Below are 14,161 nucleotides of genomic sequence, written 5' to 3'. Positions count from 1 at the left end.
AGCTGAATGCCACTGCTGTCTTCATGGCACCAGCTTTCATCCCAAGCAAGCCACCAGACCTATCATCTACAGCCAACCTCTACCTTGTAACTGATGGCCCTGACGAGGATGCACACCTTGGAAATCTGAGGCAGTACTTCCTATACTTACAATACAATCCCAGAATTGTAGGATTCAATACTGTGAAACAAGAATGAACCACAAACTGGATGGTGTTACGTACGGTCTCAACAGAGACTATGGATTCTTATTATTACCTGGGCTAGCTTTTATAAATCTTGTGCCCCTCAGTAGGTTAACTGCTTTATCCCTATTGACCTATTGCAGTGTTTCCCAACCAGTGTGCTGCAGCACAAAAGTGTGCCATCAGAAATGAGCGGGTGTGCCATGGAATTCTGCCAGGGCAGTGAGCTACAATAGGAATGAGGATGAGGAATGCCTTAACAGGTGTGCTGCAGAAAATTTCATTAATGCAAGTGTGCCTTGGGCCGGAAAAGGTTGGGAAACGCTGACCTATTCAACCCACCTTTGACTCTCTTCTCAGCAGTGCTCCCTCTTCCTACCCTGTGTATTTATATTCCCTTCTCTTTAGGACCCCTGCCTTTTGCAGTCTGTCCAAAGCTTATGCCTCTCTGAACCAGTTAGTCTGTAATGTGCCTACCTGCCCTGTCTTCTGTCAAAGACTAGTGAAGAGCCAGTCCAAATTGGTCCCCAAGAACAAAGAAAGTTTTCTGAACCTTCCCAGCCCCTTTACTTAGACTCCTGAAGTTAGCTCCCTCCACATGCACTTTGGGGACCAAATTTGGAAATAGGCAGATCTCACACCACTGTGCTCTGTGACCCCAGAAGGAAAACAGAAGAGGAGCAGATTATGCCTTGTGCTTGCTAACACCTTTTTTTCAGTTAGTGTGCAGTTACTAGTTCTGTGCTAATAGGGTCCATTTTGGGTTGTCTGGACAGTCTCCTAGTCCTTTTCTGTACCATTTGACAAAGAGGGGAGCACAGCAGGCTCTCAGTGAACTGGCTGTTAGTCTGCTAGTAAAGAACATTGCTGCATTCTGGTTAAGGACACTCAAGAGCTTTACTCCACACTGAACAAAGGAAGGCTAAATGTTATTGTTCTCCAAAATAAACTTCAGGCAAACCCCACCCTTCTACACCCAGGCATAGTTAAGGGAACGTGCAGAGTAAAAACAATACTGTTTAGTTTTGCACATTTATAATCTTCCTAAAATTAATACCTACAGCATGAATCAATATTTAGCTATTTGACCAATCTAGTCACACTTAATAGTAGATCTGCTCACCAGATACAGCATATGGTAAAGAGAATCACAGGATGTCTCAATGCCTTCAATCCTGGGTTTACGTTTAACTTTCCAAAGAGCTTACATAACTGGAAAGGTTTTACTGTGAAAACCCTGTCACCCAGCACTTTCAATATCAACTAAATAAAATCCAAATTTCTTCTCATGTTCAGCTGATGTGAAATCCTTTTCCACTCCAGACAAGTACTTTTCCCTCATATTCCATGCTGCTTACTTAACATATGCACAGAAGAGGAAGGCAAGCATTCACTCCTTTAATTTAATAAAAGCGAGCAGCTCCTGTATTTCTCTAAGAAAAGATTTTCCTCTCATGTCATCTGCTGTAAGCCTCATTCATTTAAAAATATCAACTAGAATTAAATTCTCAGCTTTAAATTGTAAAGCCAGTTCTTAATACTGCCTTTCATGGAAGCATTATATGAAAACTTCAGCAAGAAATGGCTGAAACAGAGAGAAGAGGTGAAACCAACACTAGAATATAAATGTCTATTGCCTGTGGTTTAGTTTCAGCTGATTGGCTAAAATCTGTACTGCATAAGAATATTAAACATCAGGAGAGACAGCAGCACGCTAATTAGACAACTTTAAAAAACCAGTTATACTATTACAAAGCTTCTGATTGCTTTAATTCCTTATTTTAATCCTTTCATATCCACGTCTACATATGTTGAGGGATTTTGGACTTACTAGTTAAATTTGGTTTTGATTAATATTGCAGAGAGATCATTCGTTTTCTTAGCATAAGTGTTTTGCTAAGTGATATGCCCTGTCCTTCCCTTCCAACCGCCCCCCCCCAAAGTCATTACTTCTCAGTCCCTTAAGCACAACTGCTGCAAGGCAGTAAGGTTTAATTAAAAAAAAAAGATGGCTTAAATTAGAAAAAAGGAAGTGAGCATTTAGTAGTATTTCAAATCAATAGAATTTTATATACATCCTCAGTGAGAAGTGTGGCTGATGAGAGGACCAAATATGTCAAACCAGCTTCACAGAGGAAAATGACATCAACTCCAATTACAGATACATTATGACAGACACCTACGGTTCTGTTACTTTTCAACCGCAACCATGTGCGTTTACATTCTTGAGGTTCAAACCAAGTGCACAGAATTTATTTTAGCTTGCTAAAAAGAGACACACACTACACTCGCGCAGTTGATAACTCTTAAAACTGTCATACTGGTATACGAGTAGCATGATATCCTGTTAAACTCGATCTGAAAAGACAATGAGGCTCCATTTAGATTTTATGTAGAGTCTGGGTTTTAACCAGTTAGAGCATGGCTAGGATTCAAGTTTGGATTACAGGGTCTCTATTGCCACTTGAAATGGGAGAGTTGGATTCCTAATGGGAAGATACGTAGCACATTAAAATCCAAAAGGAGTTTGGCTTACCATGCCTTTCAAATAAAAAAAGGGCTAAGACATCAGAACTGGGAAATACTATGCTAAATAAGAGTTTGTATATATGAGGAAGCTGCTACCAAATCAAGGTGTAAATTTAAAATGGTTGTTTCACAGTAATTCCCCCTGTGTGGATGCGCTTATTCAACTAAGGGTAGCTCAGTCCGTATCCAAAGTACATTAAGCTAAAACACATTAATGGCCCCATTAAGACTCAGCTTCTGGACATATAAACAAATTACCATAAAGTAAATGAAACATAGCTTTACCAAAACTAGACTGCCTAAGTGCCCACTCTTCCCTGGCAGCAAATGAGAGCTAAACCCTCAGTGAAAACTGCAGCAGTTTAGCTTTCATCTACTGTATGGTTTGAGCAGGCACAGAGGCAGTCACCATAGAACAGGAGACATGCATTCAAGCCTCACTCTAAGCCTGGGGTAAATTGTACATAGGTCCATAATCTTAGCACAGAACAAGATAATATATACACAGAGAACTAGGGAGAACATCTTACCAAACAATAAACAAAGACAAACTCCAAAAAAAAATTACTTCAGCATATTAAGTTTGTTGCTTGTTCTTGTAGCAATGAATGGTCAGGTTTACTTTTCTCCGGCGTTGGAAAACCAGGGTGAGAAGATGAGAGGGAATAACAGAAAGGCCATTCTACCATTAGTGGAGGAGGAATGGCATTGGCTTCTTATACCAACAGACCTCTGGGAAATGTTATATTTATCAAACAATTAACGTGTTAATTGCACAATAAAATGGCAATGTGCTACACATTCAAGCAATTTATTATGCAATAAAAATGGCAAACCCACCACAAAGGTGTTCCATATTTAATCATACTTTAATTTGAAAGCAAGGCATATTCAAGGATGCCAGGGGAGCCCCACTTGGAAGCTGCTTGCTCCACAATGCGTGGCTACATGCAAGCCCATTAACATGTTCCAGCTTGCCTACAGCCTGGCAGAGGGAAGCTGGGGTCCAATGCCAGGCTCCTTCGCTACCAGCAAGTTTAAAGCCTTTAAAGTGTATAGGTCCCGACTCATATGGATATGAAGAATTATACCCCAGTTGTGCATCCTGCCATACAAGATCTTGAACATCTGGCATGGCAGGATGTACTATTTTTGGGATCCAGGACTTTTGGGGTCCCTCAGATTCCATTGCATATTTAAATTAACATCTGCTAGGAGCCACAGAGATTCAAGGTAATGGTGGTTTGAGGACAGCATAGTTCACTCACGTGCCATCTTGGCTGACCACTGCCCTCAAAAGCCATCCTCTCCCCACTTCCTTAAAGGGTATTTCACTGCATACATAAATAAATAGTGCAGGATAATGCTAATGAGGTCAGCATTGTTTCATGGTGCATAGTCTTGGAGGCAGGAAGGCAGGGCAATAAACGGACAGCATCCTTTTCTAGCTTTACCCTTTGAGTCCACAGGACAAAGAGAAAGACGAGTGTGGTAGGGATCCTTTCTTTATTCTGTTTCATACTCTGGCTTCCCCACACAGAAGCAGAGGGGATTGACCGACTCAGCTGTCAGCTAATCTCATAACTTCTGACGACAGCAAACATATTTTAAAGGAAAGCACAATTATAAAGAATAAGTGTAAACAGAAGCAAGAGCACCCACTTTCCAGGGCAGCTTCTTTGGGAGCTGTGCATTTGCCTGTTTACATTTAAGTGATCTGTTTATTTTTAATTTTGGAGCAAACTGAAAGCACTAAAGAACCATCAAGAATGCCTATTTCGTTGTTTTGCATAAGCAGGGAAGGTGGAGTGGGCAAGTAAAAACACGAATTTGCAGATGTAACTATATTCTGCACTGAAACATGTGCACACACCCACCTATCCACCCACCCGTTTCATTTAAGAGAGTTTTAAATAAATAGTTCAAACATATGAGACAAACAAAATTCATCTCTCTCTCCCTGTTTCACATAGGGCACATAAAACAATAGGTTCCTCTAAAGATGAACATTTCTGAATATTAATAGAAAATGCATAACAGGCGACATCACACAAAAATAAATGTCTGTCTCTGTCACCAAATCATAAATTTAGCATGACAAGGATTTCAGTTTTTCTTCTCTCACCCTAACAGTGTTGAGTTTTAAGTCTTATATCTAATAAAATACATTCCTCATTTAACTAAACCTGCTAAACAACAGGAGGCTCATAGAATGGACATGTATTGCCTTAGGCAATTCAGGTACTGCAGATTAAGGCAAGCCAAGTGTGCAACAGAATGCTAAAACCCTTATGCACTTCCCACATTAAATTTAAAGCTACTGAAAACCCAGTCACAGCCAAAGCATCCATAGGTAAGCTAGCAATACATGGTTTATTATGGTGGTTTCTTTTCTACAGCCCTAAAGTTTAACAATAGAAGCACACATCAGACTAGTCACATTTAAAATTAAAAGAACATCTCCAAATATCAAACATACGAGTATTTTCCCCACTTTTAAAAAAATATGATCTTGTACTTACTCTAAAATGGTTCCAAAGAAGAAGTCTACGGAAAACGTTAGGAATAATCTGCTGCTTTACATGTAGATCTGTGTGCATGGGAATGCTTTCCCTTATCTGACTTCCTTATTCTGACTGTCTGGCTATCAAAGAAACGACCACAGGCTACTGTGACATAAGAAATCAGGAAACAGGCAACCAGGGGCATTTTCCCTTCCTTTCACTATGATAACTTAACATTTGGGGACCTATTCAGGACTTACTAAGACATATTTTGAACAAGAGTGATAGGAAAAAAAAAACATGCAGAGACAGAATCAATGACACCAGTCCAACATACTCTATACTCACTGTACAGTGAAGCCTGGGTAAGAAACTCCTAGCATCAATTATGCAGCATATACTTAAAATAAAACCAATGATTTATCCTTTTTAAAATACTCTTACCTGCATTGCTTGATTCAGCTTCAGAGACCACTAATTGCCACAGATAATGCTGTACAGTATTTGCTATTACTAAAGCTACAGCAAACTGCCAAACCATAGCAGAACTCATCCCTTAATAGATAGCAATTAGCAATCCATTTGTGCAGCCTGTTAACTGTAATTGGTGAGTTCTGCTTCAATCAAAGGTAGATTGGCTGTAATAATTTTTGCGTTTAAAATACCAACATAGGAACTAAGCTGCTGATTTAAAGAAATAATATAACTTTTGTGCTTCTCACCTTTGGAAATTAAGGAAGAGGAAAGAGCAGGAAACTGTAATAAATCAATCTGATCATACATTCAACCCACTAGCGCTAGGGGAGGAAGTGATGGAATGACTATATATTTTTAACTCAGGAAAACATTGCATACCACCGAGAGCTAGAACCTTGGCTGCTCTTTACCATTCTGGGAGAAAGAATGCAATTCTTACTCAACAGGTGTGCTGTAATCAAAGCTATAATTTATTACATCCCAAATCATTTGTAAACACCTTAAAAATAAGATCAACATTTTCCTAGGAAAGATGCTCTAATCACGCACAGCTGTGAAGTCAGCATGTCAGCTGTGAATCTACTGTGCTTTAGCAATTTGTAACTGTGAAAATGAAAATCTCTCACCTTGTTCATCTTATCCGTCTCATCGGATGATTCCAAATCATGTCTTTCTGTCTCTTCTGGGGCTGCCTCAGCACAGCTGTCTTGTTCACTGCAAAGCATGTGCCCTGCCAAAATGGACATGAGTATGAACGCAAAATACCAGGTTATATAACATTTAAACAGTTCAGTGAAGTGAATATTAAGTTTCGTGAACAATTAGGCCCCTGTTCAGCACTGAGTTTCATTCAGGCATGCCCCTGTGCCAGCAGTCCCAAGGACTTGTAGGATCCACCTCTACACAGTAGGCAGGCATCGTACCTACCACATAGAGGTCTGAGCACAAATGTTTTGTGGCCATGTGCATGGTCAGACTACAAGCATTCACCACAGAAAGTGTTATGAGACTTATTTGTGTACAGAGCCCTGAAAGATCATTCAAACTTAGAGCTAAAACTCCCCCACTGGGATTTTTTTTTCACTAAGTCCCACCTTATAAAGACATGCTTAACTTTTTATGTGAACAGCTCCTCTGGGACTGCCTGTGATGTATGATGTTAAGAACAGGCATGAGTCTTCACATGATCAGATCCCTAATCAGCATTCCCTTAAAAGCCTTCTAGGAAGATTTTAATCAATTACAGATCTCATTTTATTAGGTTTCTCTTTTAATGTTAGCATAAAAAATGCAGGGTTTTTGGTTGTAGCCATGTTGACCTAAGGACACAAGCAGGCAAGGTTCTTTGTGTAGATGTGATATCTTTTATCAGACCAACTGAGTAGTTGGAACAGCATCCTTTGCAAGCTTTCAGGCACAAGTACCCTTCTTCAGGCATAGTGTCTCTATGCCTGAAGAAGGGTACTTGTCCCCAAAAGCTTGCAAAGAATGCTGTTCCAACTACTCAGTTGGTCTAAAGAACAATAATCGCATCTACCCAAAGAACCTTGCCAAAATAAAAAATAAAAAAATACTATTCCAGCATTTTTTTTTAAAAGAAGCCTATATAATAGTAATTGGAAATTGAACTTGTGTGTCCAATATATATAAAAGTAATCACAAAAATCAGCATCTTACCACTTAAAATTACTTTCTGATAAAAATAATGATTCCTTTGCAACTACCGATTAAACCTCCAGTCTTGCTAGCACTTTAGCACATGTTTTATTATATGCCTGCAAGCATTCCCATAGAAGTCAAAGGGACGAAAATCAAGACTTTTTGGAGTGAAGCAGCTTTAATAAAAAAAATACTAGTAACCCTGGTTTATGCTTCTTGGAAGGCCAACTTTCACACACATTAGACCTGTTGCTACCCCAAATATAGGTTAATAGTTACTAATTTCAGGGAGAATAGAGAAGCATCCAGAAATACAAGGGCATCCAGGCACTCCAGAGGAACCGAGATGTCTCTCTAGATTTTAATTACTTATTGCAAACTTCAAAATTCATTCGCCGTCAGCCCAGTAGCTGGATTCACCCAAGTGTACTGCCCAGCCTGTGCTGAACACCATTTAAGTCAATAGTGCACTGCACAGGTGCTGTGGCTCACTTGCTTGATTCCAATTGTAGGAATACGGTAGGACATACACAACTGTGTGCTATATCACTTTGTGGCAGAAGTATCAAACTCATCCAGTCCTGCAGGCCAGATGAGTGGCATGGGGCCAGTCCACGGGCCAAACTGAGCCCAAAGACCAGCGCCATGCACGAGAGACAGCCAGACTTGCCCTAAGCACTGCATGCTGGATTCCAGATCCATCATGCAGGGCCAGTCTGGCGCATGCGTTATAAGTAGTGTCTCCCCCAGACCAGCACATATCCCAGACTGGTCCTGTGTACTGCATGAAGCATGCATGCCAGGTCCAGCATCCTGTGCCAGACCAGCTTGGCATGCCACATGCAGCACTCGGAGCCACGACTAGCACATGCTGCATGTATGGAGGTGATCCAAGACCCACAGGTAGCATGCGCCATGGGCTGAGTGATAGCGCTTTGTGGACTGTATAGCAGACACCCCTGCTTTATGGGTATTTGTATTACAGCAGCTACCTAAAGCATAGCCGAGAGGTATTTACCCATGTTAGCCTGAAGTCAGATGCTACTCTGCCCTGCCTTCTGCCTAAAAATAAGTAACAAATGCAACAACAGAAAAGCAAACCAATGTAAACCTCTGGTTTCAGGGCTGGCTTCAGAACAGTTCTCTTATGTGACTGTAGACTTTCAATAATGTTTGACTTTAAGAAGGTCATGATGTATTTTGATAAAAATAGTATTTTGTGAAAATTTCTGTGACTAAATACTGGCCCCGCAAAAGCCCACGTGTTAATTAAGAGAACAAAGGAAAATTCACACAGATGCTAAAACGCATTTATTCTAAAATTATTTCTTAATTGTATTCAGTGGAGATTTGGGCAAAGAACATTGTGTGTTCTAATTCAAAGCAAGCAGCAAGCTACTGTAGCGATCACTATTTAGTCAAATCTCACTCTTGTGTATCTTTCTTTATCCCATGCTTACACTGATTATAATTCATTTTGAAACCTGGGAACTGAGACGCGTTGAGAAAGGAATTTTCCAAATATTGGAAAATTCAGATTTTGCTGCCCCTTCACTGAGATCCACAACAAGTGTACTGCTGTAGTTTTGAATGAGTGACAATGAGGCCAAGAAGACATGTTAAATTAGGCTTTCACGTTCAAATTGGAAGGCAAGCCAGAGCTTGGCTTTGGGTCCAGGTTCAATAGTGCAAACTGTTTTTTTCAAGCTACTGAGCTATGATTAACAAAACCTTTGCAAGATCCTGTAAATTTCTACCCTCTTCGGTCAGACCAGAAACCACAGAACTTTTACACAGGCCTGTAGAAACTGGTACAGAGGTGGCTCCACAGTGAATTCAAGTACCAAAAGAAATTATTTAAACGAGCACAGATAATGTTCTTCGTTGAGTTCCCACAGAGGCCCACCTCTGCCGAAAATCTAAAAGCTTGATCTTGAAAAGCTGCATTTTTAGGAGTTATTATATATGGTCAAATAAAATGCATTTGTTTTGTATGAAGTTAGATCTGTGCTGACCCTTTAATTTCCAGTCCTTTTATTGACATCTAGCAAAACTATTTAAACCCCTAATATATCCATACAAGAGGGAAGAAAATGTACTGAACGGGTCACGTATTGGCTTGAGCAGCACCCACTTGTCTATTTTGATTAAGTCTCCATTTTAAGTACTGTGAAATGCATCCCACAGTTGTTTCTCACCCTGAGCCCCCAACAATCATGCCTTATATAACTATCAGAGCCTCTTTTCCTGCTAGAGTAAAACACCACTTTAATCTACTTCCTGCAGCATGAACACTCCCACCCAGTAGACAGCAATCATTCACTTAAGTCTTAATGAACAGTCTCACAGTACATGTGTTTAGGATATTTCAAAAGTCTTAAGCTGCTGGACTCAATGCCTAATTAAATACATTTATTTTCTGGTTGCGATATGTTGCCAGTCAGCTCCATAATATAACAGTTGCTGTCCCATTTCTGTCAGGTTTGTTGCATTGTTGTATTCCTACCCTGTAAATCTTCATTTAGACCTATAAATGCATTTTCTTTTTGTTGCAACCGGAAGCAGTCTAGGCATATATAACTTGATAATGAGCACAACACATTGGCTTCCTTTTAGGTAAAGGAATTAGAAAAGACAGTTCATAAAAAGCAGCCTAGTAGCAGGGCAAATTCAGACAGCAGGAAGAAAAATGCAAGTCTCAAAGCTGCCAGTCCTTTCACAGGATATTAATGTCTGTGGTGCTAGAATTGATGTCCATTAAATGACTTCTACTTATGTCTCGAACAAAATAAAAGGCAATCTCACCTTCTGGAGGTATAATGTTTTGGGGGTAAAGGTCTAGTGAATCAGGCAGTGCTTATTATTTATTACATTTACATGCTGCCCTTCCCAGAGAGAAGGCTCAGGGTAGTTTACAATGAAAAACAAAATAACTGTGCCAGCACTTTAGCTAAAAATTTCAACCACTGGTACCATCAGTTGACAATGTTGCCATCTCAAGGCATTTTATCACAAATTCTATGATATTTGGTAATTTTCTAAAAATCCCAGTGCTTAATATCAGGTGATTGCACACTTTAAAAAGTGGAAATAAGTATACTTTTAGCCAAGCCCTAACAGAGAAGAGGTTGAATGCATTAGCCTTCAACAGCCAAAGACAAATTTAAAGACCTCCACACTGATCATTTTCTCTCATACAATTTTTAAATTCTGCGACTTTGGGGAGGGTGCACGATTCATTACTGTTGATAGTGTCAGGTTGGCAATATCAAATTTAGCTTCTCTGGTGGTAACAACAGCAGTAACACTACTGAATACTAGTATCTCCCACTATTTGAAAGACTCTGGGCACTTAGGTACCTACAGTTAGGCCAATGATTCCCAAAGGGTGGGGTGCAGCATACTACTGTATACCAAGAGCAGTGGGAGCCTGCCATGAAACATGACAGTTTATTAGAGTAATAGAGAAGTAGGGCTGGGAGGATCCTGAAGTAGGATCATCCCTATCCAAACTATCAAATCCAGCCTGCAGAGCCATGTCATCTGCCATGTGCTTCCCCATGGGTCTAGAAATTTGGTGGTGGGGAAGTGGTGACAACACTGCCATTACTCTTCCACCACCTCATTGCCAAGCTCTGTGTAGCCAAATCAGGCTCTTACTGCACCTACCCTGTGCAGTGGAACTGTTCTGGCCCAATGTGGAGGAATCCGGCCCCAGCTGGCCCTGCTTATCCAGTCCACAGGGAAACCACTGCATAAATCTCGTATATATATATGTACGTATGTGTACACACATACACATACATACATAATATAAAGAACCTTATGCAGCTCCTGCCTAAAATGATCAGACACTCCCTGCTTGACTTGAAAATTCCCCAGATGCCTAGGGGTGTTTCTGAACATGCCCAGAACTGCCCCAGGCTGGGCAACTTGGCACCTGCCCCCGCCTAACCCCAACTGATAGCCAGAAGCTAGGCATCAGTCCCCACCCACGTTCTCTCAGGGACCTGATCTCATAAGCAGAGATCTATCTAAATCATGCCAGAAGTGCACTGCACAGTAGCTCCTTTAATCTTGCTCCTTTTGCCGCATGCCTCTGACTACCCCTGCCCCATCCCGATTGGCCGAGGGGCCCCAGCAGTCCTGCCACTTGCTCTTGATAGGCCAGGAGGCAAAAACCAGTTTTAAATATGCGTGGTTTTTGGCTCCCAACTGATCAGTGGGGCCACCAGGGCCCATTGACAATCAGTGGTGGGAGGCAAAAACCATGTTTGTTTGTTTTTTGTCTCCGGGCCAATCGGAAGCAAGTAGCAAGGCTGCTGTGGTCCCTCAGCCAATCAGGAGCAGGGGGAGGGGAGCAAACATGACAAAAAGAGCAAGATTAAAGGAGCCACTGTGCAGCACACTTTTGGCGTGGTTTAGGTAGATCCCTACTCATAAGCATTGTCAAATACCCCCCCCCCACACACACACACAAACACACAGCATCCAGCTATCACAAAGTATTCCCTTTTTTTGCAAAAAATGGTTCAGAGGTGATGGCATCTTCCATTTACATAGCAGCCCAGTGTTTAAAGCAGTCACCAAGGAAGTCCAGTAAATTGGACCTAACTGCAATTTTCTGCTCAGTGTGAGGTTGTTCAAACCCATATGGCTACCAATTGGGCTTAGATGGGGAACAGATGCCCAGCCTGGGGCAGTCTGGGGCATGTTCAGATGCAGAACCCGAGTACCTGAGAAAGTTTTAAGTCACACAGGAAGATGTCTCGTGGCTTTAGGCAGAAGCTGCATGTGGTTCTTTTAGATTGCAGTTTTTGACTTAGGTATTTAAAATTCACCTACATCCCACTTAAGTCCCAAATTGGAGCTAGCCCTACATCAGCTCCAGGCCATTCCACAAAACATGGTGATTAATACCACTAAACACTTCCATCACAAGTAAAATAAGATACTGTTTAAAGTGCAATAAGGCAGATCTTTAACACCTCACAGAAATACCATGTACAGTTTGGGCAGCAGTAAAGAATTAGCCCATTAAATTGAAACTGCAGGGGAGGAGACAGAGGCAGAATACACTTACACAACTTGGATTTCAGCCAGGAATCTGTATTCTAAATAGCACGAAGGAATATTCAATGGCCACATGCTCACGACCTAATTTTAAAAAAATGAAAGGCTGTAACTTATATTAACAGCACTACAGCAACTTGCTTTCGTAGAAAGCATCATTTCTGAATGCTACTAGTGCAGTAGTGGGGCTGTTCATTTGAGGACCTGGTAACAGGAGCCATTTTAGAATAAATATCAATATTCAAGAACGCATTACTCTGCTGTTATATTTTTATTTGGGACAAGTTGGACCTGCAAGTTCAACAGCCCAAAGAGTCATTATCGCAGGGTGTCTGTGCCTTTGCTCCTTTTTTGTTTTTAAAAGAACTGTGTTTGGCTTTGGAACTAGGAAATGTAAAAGAAAAACACATAAATTACAAATGAGGCTATGCCCACAGAAAGGAAAGATCTATAAAACTGAACATGGACTATGAACCTCTACACCAGGGATCTTCAACCCAGGTCTGATGGCACCCTGTGGAGCACTCTTAAAGTTGCTGCATATTGCTGCTTAATATTAGCATTTTTAAGTGTGCAAACTCCTACACATGATTTTAAAAACCCCCCAAAGATTCAAACTGGAATCCATTATGTCAAAAACATTCTGGCTTGCTGCAACAGAAGAACTGCTCTATTATTTTTCCATAGTCAAAAAAACAGGTGAAAGTTAAGAGCTGGCATTTTCTGAGGGGTGCCTGGAGGCTAAGTAGGTTGAGAACCACTCTACCCAGAAAGTTTACATCCACTTGCAGAACTCAACATCACAAATAGTTAGGGCAGGGAGTAAAGAACCAGCCCCTGTCAAACCAGACTGCAATGGAATAAAATCCCTCATTACATTCTGTGACTTAATTGTTCTAACAAAAAGGACATCATTTCCCCTTACATTTTAGTAGTTTCAGGATTAGTTCTTTAAAAAGCTTTTAATTTCTATAAAGCCCTGTTGCTTTAATTTCTACTTAAAATAAATTGCTTTTGAAGCGCAATGAAACCTATGCTGATGATCATCAAAACACAATCACTTTTCTGGATGCAAGGAAAGTGTTAGGTCATGGCTGGACCTTACACTTATACAGCTTTAAAGGTGAGGAGATCATTTGCTTAAGAGCACTGGTCAGCTGATTCAGGGTACTTTTACACTCTTACCCTCAAGTGAAGCTGAACTGGTAATTTAACCCTATTCCATTAAAGAGTAATAAACTTCTTTAGTTTAGTTTCCAAAAAGGTAGGGGTGGACAGGTAAACAATAGTCTGCATGGCAGGACATCTGCTCCTGCTCCCTTTAAAGCAGTGCAAGTAACCCATCTGGCTATTAGGGCTATGTGAAGCTTTGGTTGCTGATTCGATTTGGCAGAGATTTGACCCGATTTGGCGGCCGAATCTCCGAATCCAAGTTGAATCAGAGGACCCTTTAATCTCTCTGAATTGAATCAGAACCCTCCAAATCGATTCGGAGAGATTCGATGATTCAGACATAGACGCAACTTTAAATGGTTTTTCTACATACCTCAAGGTACCAGGTGGCTTGTGAATGCTGAGATGCTGGGGTGAATGAAGCGTCCCCTGGCATGCTCAGCAGTGGACCCGGAAGTGAACTAGAAGCACTTCCAGTCCACTTCTGGGTCTGCTGTGGAGCGCACGAGGGACCCACTGCCCCCGCGGCTCAGTGACTGGGGCCTCCTGAGTCTGGGGGAAC

General features: G+C 41.1%; 1 protein-coding gene across 1 annotated transcript in view; it reads right to left on the bottom strand.

The window, feature by feature from the left end:
• The window catches only part of TIAM1 (T cell lymphoma invasion and metastasis 1), a 229,510-nt gene that overhangs the window by 29,532 nt on the left and 185,817 nt on the right, over nucleotides 1–14,161 (bottom strand). Inside the window, exon 20 of the mRNA XM_025201339.1 lies at nucleotides 6,321–6,424. Coding sequence (XP_025057124.1) covers nucleotides 6,321–6,424 — 104 coding nt within the window. The remainder of the gene's footprint in view (nucleotides 1–6,320; nucleotides 6,425–14,161) is intronic.

The sequence above is a fragment of the Alligator sinensis genome, unplaced genomic scaffold, assembly GCF_000455745.1.
Source record: "Alligator sinensis unplaced genomic scaffold, ASM45574v1 scaffold373_1, whole genome shotgun sequence".
NCBI classification, from domain to species: domain Eukaryota; kingdom Metazoa; phylum Chordata; order Crocodylia; family Alligatoridae; genus Alligator; species Alligator sinensis.
The sequence above is the reverse complement of the archived record's forward strand: the minus strand, read 5'-3'. Positions and strand labels throughout refer to the sequence as shown.